The 16175-nt window shown below is 46.1% G+C and overlaps 1 protein-coding gene across 1 annotated transcript in view; it reads right to left on the reverse strand.

Annotated features, from left to right (window-relative positions):
• Positions 1-16175, reverse strand: part of PLGRKT (plasminogen receptor with a C-terminal lysine) — a 473875-nt gene that overhangs the window by 95071 nt on the left and 362629 nt on the right. Inside the window, exon 2 of the mRNA XM_082259813.1 lies at positions 8201-8305. Coding sequence (XP_082115939.1) covers positions 8201-8281 — 81 coding nt within the window. The 5' untranslated portion in view covers positions 8282-8305. The remainder of the gene's footprint in view (positions 1-8200; positions 8306-16175) is intronic.

Here is a 16175-nt window from a genome sequence, read left to right on the forward strand (position 1 = left end):
GAGGATCAACCACCAGCTGAAGCCTGAAAGGAAGGAATATTTATCAGAGCTTAAATGACCATGGGCGGGCCAGTGTGTGTATCCCTAGCACTGCGCTCCCTCTGTTTAGGGAGAAGAAATTAAGCATCTTAGCATTTGCTTGATTGGCAAACAGGTCTATATGTGGGGCTCCCCACTTCTGTACTATTGCCAGGAAGACCTTTGGATTTAGAGTCCATTCTGATTCTCAGATTTGGTGGCAGTTCAAGGAGCCTGCTGAAAGAGTCAGACAGTAGGCGACTTACTGCTCACGCAGAAATGCTGTTTGCCAGCAGGCACAAGGCTAGACTTTGAGTGCCCCTTGCTTGTTCAGAGAAGCTACTGTAGTTGTGTAGTCTGAAAGAATTAAAAAATGCTGACCTTCCAGATCCTGATGAAAGGCCTGAAGTGCACCTCATACAGCCAAAGATTCCCGGCCAATTGGAGATCTTACTGGACTCCGCCTTGGACCAGCAGCTCTTTGCCACCTTCTCTTCAAGATGTATGCCCCAACCTCAGGCACTTGCATTCATCATGAGTCTTTTGAAAATAGGAAAGGACCACAGAAGGCCTCTGGAGAGATTTCACCTTTCTCTCCACCACAAGAAGATGAGGAGGTGGCAAACACCTGAACCTCATCCAACAGGAGGGCAGTCTAGGAGACTGAATGTAGAAAAGAATTATCCCTGCTTACTAACCGTTGAAGTAAGCAACAAAAGAAGAGGATAAAGGGGACACCACAAGAGTAAGCGTGCCTTCCCCTTTCAGAGTTCTAAAAAAAAAAAAAAAACTTGTTTCAATCTGACCTCGGGCCTGCCTTTTAAAGTCTGTGGTGATTGGGGGGAGGGTATAAATCATGCCCTCTCATGTACTGTCCTGGATAGACAACTGGGGAAAAAAACGGTTTATGATTAAAATACTTGATTTTCCAATGCTTTTACATGCATTTATAAAAGGGTTGAAAGGGTCTCTTAAACTCTTCTATATCAAAATTTAGAATCTTCAGGCTCAAAGAAAGGTTTTCAACCTGAATAGCTTTATCAAAGCTTTATTACCATCCAACCTCACATTTGTATCTTCACCTAAAAAAAACCAAAAAAACAAAAAAAAAAAAACAAAAAAAAAAAAAAAACAAAAAAAAAAAACCTACGTCTTTTCTTAATTACGTAGCTTTAAAATTTCCTCAATCTCATCTTCCAGAACTTTTACTTTACTGACAATTATCCTCAACATCATTTACATTTCCTACTATTCATTCTGTCGTTAGTGATATACTATGCTTTCATAATTTCTTCCAAATCAGAGGAATCTGATTAAACTAATTTTTTAGATTTTTCAGTTTAGTGAATATAGACATGAGCTTTCATTGTATGTTGAATTTTAGGTTTACAAAATGATGTATTCAACTATTTGATAAAATAACCTTGTAAATTATGTTTTAGGTTTCTTGTCTCTTTCTATAGAAGAAAAGCAAGACACTGATTTTGAATGTCCATTACTGGAGGCACCCCTCCCACCCAAAAGCTTATGATGGTTTACAAACCAGAAGGAGGAGGAGGAGAGCCATCTGGACTGAGACTGAATGGGAACCATGTACCCCATACCGATGGCACAGTATCAGACGACCATGCTCAGATTTCCTTTTTCATCCAAGCCTTATTATGAACATCATTATCTGGAGTGACCCCCATGACCTACAATAGGGATCTCTTCTAAGAAACGCTCCTGTTCCTGTCTGTAATGTTAAAAAAAAAAAAAAAAAAAAAAAAAATTGGGATTTTTGACTTACCGTAAAATCCATTTCTCTGATGTTCATTGATGGATACAGCTTCTGATCTTTATAAACATTGGGTTATACTGCCCCCTACAGGAGTAGGACACTAGGGATCTGGCTACGCCTATGAACAGTCCCAGGGGGTATACTCCCTCTCCTTGCTATAGGTACTCAGTTTTGTTACAAGCAGCGTCAGAAGAATAACAACTCCACAGAGAGGTGGGTGTGTCCATCAATGAACATCAGAGAAATGGATTTTATGGTAAGTCAAAAATCCCATTTTCTCTTTCGTTCATTGACAGACACCGCTCCTGATCTTCATAACCATTGGGATGTCCCAAAGCAGTGTTAAACATGAGGGGTGGGAACAGCAAAAAAATTCCCCAGGTTAAACAGTAGCCAACCAGGCAACAGGAGCTCAACCAAAACAACTGGAGCCCACCTGAAAAAAAACAATACACCCTCAAAGAGGATCAAGTGCTTTAAACAGAAGCCTGCTAAACCTTGTGGCCAAAAGAAGCATCTGCAGATGTCAACACATCCACTTTAAAGAACTTTGTGAAAGTGTGCACCGATGACCAGGTGGCTGCCTTGCAAACCTGCGTCACTAACGCCTGATTACACTAGGCCCAGGAGACACTGAACTCCCGAGTAGAGTGCGCCTTGACAGGGAAAGGAGGAACCTGACCCTTGATGGAATAGTCCTGAATCACTGTCTTGTCTGATCCATCTGGAAATGATCACAAAGGAAGTGGACAACTCTTTCCAAGGCCAATCAGTGAGCACAAATAGCGAGTCTGACTTCCTATAAGACTCCGTTGTTGCCAGGTATACCCTAATTGCCCAGACCACAGCCAAGGCATGCAAGGAAGTTTACTTTGGATGTTTCGGCCTGGGACACAGGGAAGGCAACACAATGTCTTCATTCAAATGAAAAACAGAGACAATCTTTGGGAGGAATGATGGACAGGGGTTGAAGAACCACCTTATCTCTGTGAATCACCAAGTAAGGTGAACGACAGGATAACGCCGCCAATTCCGACACCCAGTGCGCAGAGGTGATAGCCACCAAAAATGCCACCTTTTGAGACAGCATAAGCAAGAGAATCTCCCAAAGATTCTCAAAAAGGAGGCTTCTAGAATACAGAAACAACCAAATTGAGGTCCCAAGGTGGCAAGTGGGACCTCACTGGAGGAGCCAAATGTCAGACAGACATCTGAAGAAAGGTATGCACCAGGGAGTGGCCAAGGGTCGTTGGAAGAAGAACGCCAAAGCTGACACCTGGCCCATGATGGTACTCAAGGCCAATTTCTATTCAACTCCCCGTTAAAGGAAGCTCAAAATCTAAACTACCGAGAAGGAGCAAGGATGAACCCCAAGAGACTTACACCACGCAATGTACTTCTTCCACGCACGGTGGTAGATCTTCCTAGAAGTAGATTTCCTTGTTTTTAATAGCGTTTGAATCACTGACTCAGATAAACCTCTATCCATCAGCACCTGGCGTTCCACAGCCAAGCCGTCAAAGCCAGTGACTGTAAAGCAGAATGGAAGATTGGTCCTTGGGACAGCAGATCATCCCTGAGAGGAAGCTTCCAAGGAACGTTGGAGACCAGCCGAACCAGATCGGCGTACCAAGCCCTGCGAGGCCAATCCAGAGCCACCAAGATGACCGGAATCCATTCTGCTTCGATTCTGCATAGAAGTCTTGGCAGAAGCTTGAGAGGAGGGAAGGCATAAATCAAACAGAACTGACCCCAGGGGGCCACCAGCGCGTTTGTGGCGTCTGCCAGAGGAAACCCGTGACCGAGCCACAAACCTCTGCACCATTCTGTTGAGCGGAGACGCCAACAGATCCACCTCGGGGATGTCCCACCGGAGCCACAACTGATGAAATACCTCCGGATAAAAAGGGACCATTCCCCTTGGTCCAACGCCTGCCGTATGAGGTAATCCACCTGGTAATTTTCCACCCCGGGAATGTATACAGGGGAGAGGGCTGGAAGGAACCGTTCTGCCCACCTTAGAACGCTGGCTACCTCCCGAGCCGCCAAGATACTTTTTGTGCCCCTTTGGTGATTGCCATGAGCCATGGCCGTGGCATTGTCCGATTAAATGCGCACTGGACATCCCTGAAGACAATCCGTCCAATGGCCCAGGCACAGTCTGATGGCTCGAGGTTCCAAGACATTGATCAGTAGTCTGGACTCTTCCAGTGTTCAGAGCTTCTGAGCAGAATTTTTGCAGAGGACGCCTCCCCAACTGGACAGGCTGGCATCCGTGGTGACCACTGACCTATACAAGGGGAGGAAGGATTTGCCAAGCCGAAGCGCCAGAGAGTGAAGCCACCATATCAGGGACTCCTTCGTTCCCTGGCTCAGCTGAATCAGATTGTCCAGAGACTGCGGAATTTTGTCCCATTTGGCCAGAATCTCCCTTTGAAGGGACCTGGTATGGAACTGTGCAAATGGAATCTCCCCGAAGGTAGACACCATCAGGCCCAGCACCCGCATGCAAGTCTGGACAGATGACCATCTGCTGGACAGCAGGAAACGAATTGCAGCCTGCAATTTCTGGAGTTTGGAAGCACTCTGGCTAGGGCCGAGTCCAGAGTCAGACCTAGATAGTCCAGCTTTATGGACAGAACCAGAGCAGACTTCTGAAAATTCAGAATCCAGCCAAACTCTTTCCAGAGTTCATTTGGTGATTTCCAGGTTTTCCACCAGAGCAGTTGTGGACTCCGCTCGCAAAAGGAGGTCATCCGGTCGGAACCGGGACAATCACCCCTTGAAGCAACAGGTCTTGTACAGCCCCAAACGGACCCTGTAAACGGTCCGGGGACAGGCGAAGGTTGGAAGGAAAGAACCTTGCCGGGGGACAAGAGTGAAACTTGATCTTGTAGCCAGACTGAACGACTTTGTGGACCCACTTGCCTTGTACCAGGGAAGGCCACGGGTCTGGAAACCAACAAAGACGTCCCCCCCCACCCCCGACACAGGTGAGGGCGCACCTTCATGCTGAAGGAGCCTTGTCCGCGGCTCTGGAGAAGCCCGCTCTCGGCTTGCCAGACCAGGTTCGTTTGAAACCTCCAGAAGAGGCTTCAGGCCCTTATCAGTCGACCCTGAGGGACAAAAAAACTTCTTATGAGCCAAGAAGGAGGGCCCACGTCTACGACCTGGTTCCTTGCCCTTAGTAGCCTGCTGAAGAAAAGTACTCTTTTCCCCTGTGAGACCTTTAATGATTTCATCCAGGGTAGCCCGAAACAGGCGATCCCCTTGAAAGGGGAGATCAGTCAAAGCCTTTTTAGAAGTCTGATCTGCAGACCAGCATTTAAGCCAAAAGACGCGGCGAAGGACCACTGCCAAAACAGAGAGCTGAGCAACTAGGGGAGCTGCATCTAAAGAGGCATCACAGATAAACTGCAGCCCCTGGACAAGCTGGTCGGTCCACTCAGCAAAGGCAGGGGGAAGCTATTCTTTCTCCAGGTCACAGCGTAAAAGCTTAGCCCACTCGTTTAGAGTTTGCGACACCAGGGCAATGGTGAATACCGGCCTTAGTGCCAAACAAGCCAGAGTGTACATATTGTGGGCCACAGCCTCCGCCTTCCTGTCAGCCGGATCCTTAAAGGCCGGGGACACTTCAACTGGAATCATGGTTGCCTTGTTCAATCTGGAAACCGGAGGGTCCACCACCGGTGGACCAGTCCACTTCCTAATAAGGGACTCCTCATAGGGGTAACGCCTAGTAAATCACTTAGGTCGTCCTGAATCTTTAGCGAGAATTCTGTCAAAATAGGCGGAGAAAGGAAACACCTTTGCCGCTCTGGATGGCTTGTGAGTGCCAAAGGAAACCTGCGCCTCCGTCGCAACTGCATCCTCCATCTTCAAGGTCCTACACACCGATACAATCCGTTCGTCTCACCAGTGCCTTTTCCTGCGCAGTTGAAGATGTGGAGGAATCATCCTCACTATCTGAGGATTCCGGGCATACGGTCGCAGACCCAGCAGGGTGACCCACGTCCACGGCGGCCGAATCAGATTTAGGATCTGATGAGACAAATGAGGCAGGGGAGGGCGGGGGCTTAGTCCGTCGCCTGAAAAGCACCTCCACCCGGGACGCAAAGGACTCCAGGACCGCCGTCAGAGCATTGATAGATAGTTGGGACCCGGAGGGCCCTGCAGCCTCAGAGAGGGGGACAGGTGGGGAGATATGCTCCAAAGACTCCATGAGTCACCAGGGGGACCCCACAAAAAGTGTCAAACACTGCAAAGGGACAACCCCCACCGCACTGACAGCACCACCCGGTCGCCAGGCACGAGCACTAAGCAATCTTAAGCAGAGAGGGAGAGAACCCCACCAGACTCACCACCCAGCAGAAACAGACACCTGCAGCCACTAGGATAGTCTGCACTCCACTTCCTGAGATCAGGAAGTGAAAGGATCCAGGAGTCAGCACCAGAGGATAAGGAAGGGCTCCCATCGCCAAAATCGCTGCCCACAGGGCTCCACTGTCACGGCCGCCACTATTTTTAATGGCAAACCACTGCAAAATGGCCGCTGGACTACACAAACATGGCCGCTGTGCATAGAAACACACAGGTTACAGCAAAATGGCGGCACCACGAGGCTCCCAGGGACCCAGGAGGGATCCCTAGGCATCAAGGATGGGGGCCCTGGCAGGAGCCCTCACCACGTACAACCCCCCCGCACAGCCGATCGTCCGGTCGCAGGCAATGCACCCCCCATCGCTAGCACAGCACCCTTGCCCCACCCTAGGAGGTGGACCAAATCACCCACACAGCCCCAGCATAAGTGGAGGGAGGGGGGTAGGATTGGGGGACAGATGAAAGGGGGTGCCTGATGGGAGGGAGGGGATCCCAGGGGTCTGACCATCCGAAGGTGGGGCCCTCGCCCACGCCAAACACCTCCATTGGGGGGGGGGGGGGGAGCTACTCCCCATAGCAGGAACCAGGCGGCCACCGCTCCAGACAGAACCCCTCGCCATTGAAATAGGGGGGCTGTCGGCCAGTAGAAACGCTCAGGTCAAGACTCAGTTTTATGCGACCTTGCGAGGCGTTTAACTCGCAGGCTAGCCCCCGTCCAGTGTCAGAGGTCTGCGGGCGCTCGCTGGCCAGACATGGGGGACCACTCGATCTAGATTATCAAGCGCCTCGCCCAGCCCGGCAGTTGATTGTAGAACTCCCAGGGAAAAACCAGGAGAAAAAACTGTCTAAAAAATGTTGCCAGCGCCAGAGATCCCAGCAAGAAACTAGGTCCTTACACCTGACTAGGGAGAAAAAAAACTGTTGCCCCACTGTTGCTGTAAGTGGGAGGAATAGTGTACCATCATTGGTGTCACTGGCAGAAATTAATAAACTTTTTAAAACAAATATGGTAAAGCATAAAGCAGGGGTCTTCAAACTTTCTAAACAAAGGGCCAGTTTACTTTCCTTCAAACAGACAGTCCAGGTGGACCAGACTGTGGCCAATTGTAGTATAAAATTGGCATCAGTGGGAGTAAACAATGCCCCATCTTTGGTAATAGGGGGAGGAGTAGTGCCCCAATGTTGGTATCAGTGGGAGGAATAGTGCTTCATGGTTGGTGTCAGTGGGAGGAATGGTACACCATCATTGGTGTCAGTGGGAGGAATAGTGCCCCATCATTGGTGTCAGTGGGAGGAATAGTGCCCCACCATTGGTGTCAGTGGGAGGAATCGTGCCCCAACATTGGTGTCAGTGGGAGGAATCGTGCCCCAACATTGGTGTCAGTGGGAGGAATCGTGCCCCAACATTGGTGTCAGTGGGAGGAATCGTGCCCCAACATTGGTGTCAGTGGGAGGAATCGTGCCCCAACATTGGTGTCAGTGGGAGGAATCGTGCCCCAACATTGGTGTCAGTGGGAGGAATCGTGCCCCAACATTGGTGTCAGTGGGAGGAATCGTGCCCCAACATTGGTGTCAGTGGGAGGAATCGTGCCCCAACATTGGTGTCAGTGGGAGGAATCATGCCCCAACATTGGTGTCAGTGGGAGGAATCGTGCCCCAACATTGGTGTCAGTGGGAGGAATCGTGCCCCAACATTGGTGTCAGTGGGAGGAATGGTGCTCCATCATTGGTGTCAGTGAGAGGAATAGTGTCCCGACGTGGATTTCAGTGGGAGGAATGGTGCCCCACTGTTGCTGTAAGTGGGAGGAATAGTGTACCATCATTGGTGTCACTGGCAGAAATTATGCCCCACTGTTGGTGTCATTGGGAAGAATAGTGGCTTTTATCGAAGGGGGGAACACTAGTTCCCTAAGGACCAGATAATGATAAGCAAAGGGCCCCATCTGACCCCTGGGCTGCAGTTGGAGATCACTGGCATACAGTTTCACAAATCTAAGGAACTTATCAAGCTTAGAGCTTTACCTGAAGCTGTGAGTTCATCAGCATAAATTCTTGCTGTTTCTTTAGGTTTTCATCCATACTTTTGGAGAAAAAGGATCCCATCTTTAAAATATAAAATAGGAAATGCTCATACTACGTTTCAAATGTCTATTTACGGCACAATATTTATCAGCATAATTTTAAAATACATATTAATATTTTTATTGTTACAGGTTATTTAGAACAGATCTACAAAAAAGGTTTTTAAGTATATTTGACTTCACTGGTACCAGAGAGGGACAACCACATAAGATTATAAAAATAACAATATTTTATTATTACAAACAATAAAAACATCTTTGTATGGTAAACAAAAGATAACAATTACAAGTGTGATGTCAGCCATACTAATAACCATCAGTAATAATCCTTGCAATTGATCCAAGAGGTCGACACGTTTCGACTGTTAGCAATAGGACCTCCTTAGTTTGGTTGCAAAGAAAAATAGCCTAAACATCACTTTTCAAGTATTGCTTAGGGATGGTGGTACCATATGCAGTATTGCATATACCATATTGGTATTACTATTGCGTGATACTGGTGGTATGGCCAATATAGGATTCCAATGGTGTAGAAAATTAACATAAAGACTTAAATTATTAGACACTTTGAGGAAAACCACTTTATATCATACGAAGCGATGCTATATCTTATCCCAGTATTCTTATTCTAAGTCAGGACCCAACAATAGAAGTCTGCATGCCAACACATTGGTTACAAGGTAACTCCTCTCTGGAACTTGTATATATGGGTCACCATATGGTCATTAAATCCTTCCACTGGTTTACAGCTGACACCAAACAAAAGCTTGTCTACCTAGTGTGTAACCAATGCCTGCCTCCCTTCATCTGCGGCAGTGATTAGCCGCTTGTGAATATGAAAGACTCCCGCTCCCCAGAGCAGATCTCCAGCTCCTTCCGCCCCCTGCCCTGCTGATAGGATGACATCAGCGGTGGGGGGAGACCCAGGAGAAGACACACGGGCTCAGTGACAAAGCCGCACAGCAGGAGGTGAGCAGCACATGTGCTCTGTGAGAGTCTTGTTATGACCGCGGCGGCTGCTTACCTCCCGCTGCGCAGCCCGGCCATCAACCAACTGCCCAATGAGAGCCCTCACTGGACACAGTGGGGAGACTCCCCAAACTCAACAGGCACCTGAGAGCACATGACAGCCTATCTGAACAATTAAGGCCCCCTTGATAAGCAGGCAGGGTCACCTATATACTTTTCCTAGCACCCACCTAGGAGGGTGCTACATGTAATTTATGCTCCTAGAACGCTTGAAGGTGCTTCTTGAATGTTGGGCCTCTGTATGTGGCCAAGTTGTGTAAAAAAGTCTCACACATGTGGTATCGCCATACTCAGGAGGAACAGCAGAATGTATTTTGGGGTGTAGTTGCAAGTATGCCTATACAGTGTGTGAGAAATAACTTGGTAATTTGACAATTTTGTGGAAAAAAAAAAATCTTAATTTTGCAAAGAATTGTAGGAAAAAATTACAACTTCAAAAAAAACTCACAATGCCTCTTGCTAAATACCTTGGAAAGTCTACTTTCCAAAAAGGGGTAATTTGTACTTTCCTGGCTTGTTAGTGTCTCAAGAAATGAGATAGGCCAACAGTAAATCAGGTGTAATCAATTTTCAATAATTGGCACCATAGCTTGTAGACTTTATAGCCTTCACAAAGACCAAATAATATATAATTATTTGGGCTATTTTTTACCAAAGATATGTATCATTATAACTTTTTGCCAAAATTTATGAAGAAAAAATACTAAATTCGCAAAATTATAAAACCATAACAAAGAAAAATGCATTTTATTTTTTACCAAATTTTCAGTCTTTTTTCATTTATAGCGCAAAAACCCAATGATGATGAAAATTTCATATGGGTACAGTGTTGCATGACTGAGTAATTGTCATTCAAAATGTGAGCGCACTGAAAGCTGAGTCTGATTAGCAAGGGGGTTTAAGTGCCCAGGGGGTAAGTGGTTAAAAGCAGTGTTTTTCACTGAGTGTGCCTCAGTGGTATTAAACTAAAATGTAATTTTTTTTCAGATTACCAATATCTTAGGTGTGTTGGCTGCATTTGTTTTCTTTTTTATGCCTTTATTTTACCTGGTATTCTGGCCATTAAAGCGGAGTTCCGGGCACAGAAGTCATTTTTCAATAAACATACCCCCGGGACAGTCAGGGCTAGCACATTCCACAATGGCTAGCCTCTGATCTGTCCCGGTTCGCACTTACATTTTAGAAGAAATACTCACTTATAAAATTTCTTCCACAGCGTTTCCATCTCTCTTGTGGGCAGCTGAAGCCGGCGCGATCCTCTTCGGCGTCTTCTTCTCCCAGAATGCGCCTGCACCGGCCCCTCTCGTCACTTCCGGTGCGGCGCCGCATTCCTCTACAGTTTCTGGGCATGCCGGTGCGGGGCCGGTGCCGTCGCATTGATTCCTGGGAGCGATGATGTTCAGCTTCCAGGAATCAGTGCAAGCCCGGAAGAGACGACTGAGCCTCGGCACAGAGGGAGGAAGTGAAGACTAGGTGAGTATCTTCGATCTTCAATTACAAGGTGAGTAAATAAAAAAAAAACCTAACTATCCAATTCCTTTTCAGGTGAAGGTGTAGAAGCGGACGGGCACAAAAAAAATATATCGATTTTGTGCCCGGAACTCCGCTTTAACACACCTATCTTAGGGTGTCTAAACTATGGATGAAGACGAACAGAGCTCCAAACCCCACCCCACCCCACACTATCTAGCAATGGTCTATTAAATAAACTCCTACAACCAGCCTGAAAAGGTCGAACAAATGTATCATAATATATTCTATAGTTCATAAATATTACTGTCCTAAGTGAAAGAGCCACTTTGTTCTTTCAACACAAACCACACATATGGAACCCAGGATAACCGGGTAACATGTAATGCTGAGTCCGGTGCGGTTGTCTGGTTAGTGCAATCCCGACTGGGGTGACTTACACATAGGAGGGGCCAGGGAAGCTGGACAAGGAGTTTCCAGACCTCTCTAAGGTCATCTGGGTTCCACAAGCCCCCCCGCCCAAAGTGACTCCCGTCACTGTGCTTGATTGGCCACCAAATTTGCCTGACCTAAACCCCATAGAGAATCTGTGGGGTATTATCAAGAGCAAGATGAGAGACGCTAGCCCCAACAATGCAGACAAAGAAACCTGGGCTTCCATAACACTTCAGCAGTGGCACAGGCTGATCGCCTCAATGCCACGCCGCATTGATGCAGTAATTCATGCAAAAGGAGCCCGACCAAATATTGATATAGTGCATACTATACTGTACGTAGACATACTTTTCAGTAAGCCAACATTTCTGTTTAAAAAAATCCTTTTTTTTTTTTTTTTTTTTATTGTTCTTATGTAATATTCTAATTTTCTGAGATACTAAATTTTGGGTTTTCACTAGCTGTAAGCCATAATTATCAAAATTAAAAAAAAGAAATTCTTGAAATATATCGCTCTGTGTGTTACGCATCTATATACAATAAACGAGTTTCACTTTTTGAATTGAATTACTGAAATTAGGGTTGCAAAGATACCGTTTTTTTATCTGCGAGTACGAGTACCAATACTTTCAGTCAAGTACTCGCCGATAGTGTCTGCGCGTGTGCGTAGATCTAGTGGGTAGTTTAGACCTCACAAAATTCAGCAGAGGGAGCGCAGTTCCAGTAAATAGGTAGAGACAAGGTCAAAATAGCAATCATTTATTGGAAAACTGAACAGAATGTCATCAGTCTGTTCAGTTTTCAGCACCGCAAAGTATCGGTTTCAGTATCGGGAGCATCTGAGTACCGATACTTGATCAAATGCCTAGTATCCACACCGATACAGATACTGGTATTAGTGCATCCCTAACTGAAATAAAGTAACTTTTTGATGATATTCTAATTTTATGAGATGCACATGTATGTATGTATGTATGTATATATATATACACACACACACACACATATATACACTGGACCGGCTCCTATAAAATACGTCATATTGCTTTAATTTCCCCTTATTGGACCAGTGCGCTGTCTATCATAGGAGCTGGTCCAGGAGGCGGGGCTTTGACAGCAGCGGGCGTTTACAGATCCAAGCTGTATCCGAGAAGGAGTTGCCCTCTGTGTGATCCGGCCGGCTCTCCTCTCCCTTTTCCACAGTTTCCTGGCAGATTGCTGGGAGAAGAGTCGGCTCCTGCCGGCAGCGACTGCCTACCCCCCCCCCCCCCCCCCGATGAGGCTCCATACTCACCCCAATGCAAGCAGGCGAGTGGAGATTTTAAGGGCTATATATATCATATAGTATATATATATATATATACACACACACATACATATACACACACAAACACATACACACACACACTTTATTAGGTACACCTGTTCAGATGCCTAGTAACACAAATTGCTAATCAGCCAATCACATGGCAGCAACTCAATGCATATAGGCATCTAAAAGTGGTGAAGACGACTTGCTGAAGTTCAAACATAGCATCAGAATGGGAAAAGAAGGCGATTTAGGTGACTTTGAACGTGGCATGGCTGTTGGTGCCAGACGGGCAGGTCTGTGCATTTCAAAAACTGCTGATCTACTGGGATTTTCACGCATTGCTTAAACACCACGGTCTACCTGAGTATTGTTGCTGACCATGTCCATCCCTACACTCTACAGTGTACTCATCTCCTGATGGCTCTTTCCAGCAGGATAATGCACCATGTCACAAAGCTCAAATCGTCTCACCACTGGTTTCTTGAACAGGACAATGAGTTCACTATACTCCAATGGCCTGCACAGTCACCAGATATCAATCCTATTGAGCACCTTTGGGATGTGGTGGAACGGGAGATTCACATCATGGATGTGCAGCCGACTAATCTGCAGCAACTGCGCGATGCTATCATGTCACTATGCAAAAGAACCACATAACATTGGGTGTGCTTGCCTTCATCCCAATTAATTTTATATTTTTAATTCCTCTATATCATTGGGACTATATGGGACAATTGAAAAATATTAATTATACCAATGTCTAGAAAAAAAATAGAATTTTTTCTTAACCACTTCAATACAGTGCACTTTCACCCCCTTCCTGCCCAGGCCAATTTTCAGCTTTCAGCACTCTCACATTTTGAATGACAATTGCGCGGTCATGCTACACTGTACCCATATGAACTTGTTATCTTTTTTCACACAAATAGAGTTTTCTTTTGGTGGTATTTAATCACCTCTGGGTTTTTTATTTCTTACAAAAAAAAAAAAAGACAGAAAATTTTTTTAAAAAAAAAGAAAAAGTTTTTCTTATTTTCTGTGAGTAGATTTTAAAAAATAAATATTTTTTCTTCTTCACTGATGGGCACTGATAGGCTGCACTGATGAGGAGGTACTAATATGCTGTACTAATGGGCACTTATAGGTGGCACTGATAGGCGGCACTTACGGACGGCACTGATGAGAACTGACGGGCAGCACTGATGAGTACTGATGAGCAGCACCATCAGTGCCCATAGTGCTGCCAGTCAGTGCCTAGATGAGCAGGCACTGATGGGCACCACTATGGGCACTGATGGTAGGCATTGATTGGCACTTTATTTCACTTTTGTGTAATCATGATCAGTGCCCCGATTACCTGTCCTGGTCTCCCCTATCAGTAGGAGCCGCTAATCGGCTCTCCTCGCCACACACTCGGACAGTGTGAGGCGAGGAGAGCCGAATAAAGGCACTTCCACATTTACATGTGACTGATTGTGATTGGACACAGCCGATCACATGGGTAAAGAGTCATGTCATTGACTCTTTACCGAGATCGGAGTCGCGCCGTGTCCTAGCAACACGGCGCGGCCATGATCGCAGCTCCGCGAGCCCCCGCAGGGGCGCGAAAGAGGCAGTTCTGGTGCGCCGTCACATGACGGCGTCCCAGAACAATGGATGTACCGCTCCACCGTCATCTGACGGTGGGTGGGTAGGAACTGGTTAAAAAGTAAATATTTTATTTCAACCATAGAGAAAAACGTTCATATATTTTTTAGTAAAAACAGTACAAAAGATATATACATATAGGACTCACTTCATAGGAACAAACCAATCCTATACAGATATTGATCCTTAAACCATGTGGTAATTTCTAGCTGATAACAGATTTATGCATCCTATTTGCACAGCGAATGCAGAGGTTGCTTGCTCTCAGCTGAGATATCTAAATGCGTTTCGAAATTATATTTCTATGATGTAATAGCTGGTTGATTTTTTTGTCATTTGATGAAATGAAGGACTAGTTGTTGATATTTGGTTATTCTTTACAGAGTGGTAATTAATCCCTGAGGAAGAAATATAATTTTGAAACGGGTTGGAGATATCTTAGATGATTTCACGTCAGCATACAGAGATGCATGCTGATGTTATCTTTAGTTAAAAGGAGGAAAGGTCTGCTTTAAAGTGGAAAAAACGCTCTCTTGAAAAATGTTCCCTCCCTCCTCCTACCTATCCAGCATAAAAAAAAAAGATCTGTGTACTTACCTATTTTTAGTCTGAATTGGTCTGGTCATGTGATCCAGCAGCTCTGACTCCCCTGTGTCATTGAGTGGCTGCTGCAGGGAAAAGGGCCATGGGAGCCTATGTGTGAGGTCATGGCTCCCAGAATTTATAGCTATTTTCGAGTGCTCACTTACAAAGGGGAGCTGTAGTTGTTAGATCACGTGACTGGACCTGGATAAAAAAAAAAAAAAAAAAGGTAAGTACACAGATCTTTATCCACTTGACCTCTAGAAGGTTTTACCCTTGCTGTAGTAACTCTGCATTGAATGGGGGCATGCTGTAGTAACTCTGCATTGAATGGGGGCATGCTGTAGCAACTCTGCATTGAATGGTGGCATGCTGTAGCAACTCTGCATTGAATGGGGGCATGCTGTAGTAACTCTGCATTGAATGGGGGCACGCTGTAGTTACTCTGCATTAAATGGGGGCACGCTGTAGTAACTCTGCATTGAATGGGGGCACGCTATAGTAACTCTGCATTGAATGGGGGCACGCTATAGTAACTCTGCATTAAATGGGGGCACGCTGTAGTAACTCTGCATTGAATGGGGGCACGCTGTAGTTACTCTGCATTGAATGGGGGCACGCTATAGTAACTCTGCATTGAATGGGGGCACGCTATAGTAACTCTGAATTAAATGGGGGCACGCTGTAGTAACTCTGCATTAAATGGGGGCACGCTGTAGTAACTCTGCATTGAATGGGGGCACGCTGTAGTAACTCTGCATTGAATGGGGGCACGCTGTAGTAACTCTGCATTGAATGGGGGCACGCTGTAGTTACTCTGCATTAAATGGGGGCACGCTGTAGTAACTCTGCATTGAATGGGGGCACGCTATAGTAACTCTGCATTAAATGGGGGCACGCTGTAGTAACTCTGCATTGAATGGGGGCACGCTGTAGTTACTCTGCATTGAATGGGGGCACGCTATAGTAACTCTGCATTGAATGGGGGCACGCTATAGTAACTCTGCATTAAATGGGGGCACGCTATAGTAACTCTGCATTAAATGGGGGCACGCTGTAGAACCTCTGCATTAAATGGGGGCACGCTGTAGTAACTCTGCATTAAATGGGGGCACGCTGTAGTAACTCTGCATTAAATGGGGGCACGCTGTAGTAACTCTGCATTAAATGGGGGCACGCTGTAGTAACTCTGCATTAAATGGGGGCACGCTGTAGTAACTCTGCATTAAATGGGGGCACGCTGTAGTAACTCTGCACTACTAAAAATGCGCAACGAAGAGGATCCGCCGCCAAAAAATATCGCAATATATATCGTTGGGAAAAAAATATTGCAATGTGATTTTTTTTCAATATCGTGCAGCCCTAGCGGTGATCAGCGACTTATAGCGGGACTGCGATTTTGCGGCAGACAAATTGGAGACTGAGACTTTTTGGGGCCCAG

This window comes from Pelophylax lessonae, assembly GCF_965119305.1.
Source record: "Pelophylax lessonae genome assembly, chromosome: 1".
Lineage (NCBI taxonomy): Eukaryota > Metazoa > Chordata > Amphibia > Anura > Ranidae > Pelophylax > Pelophylax lessonae.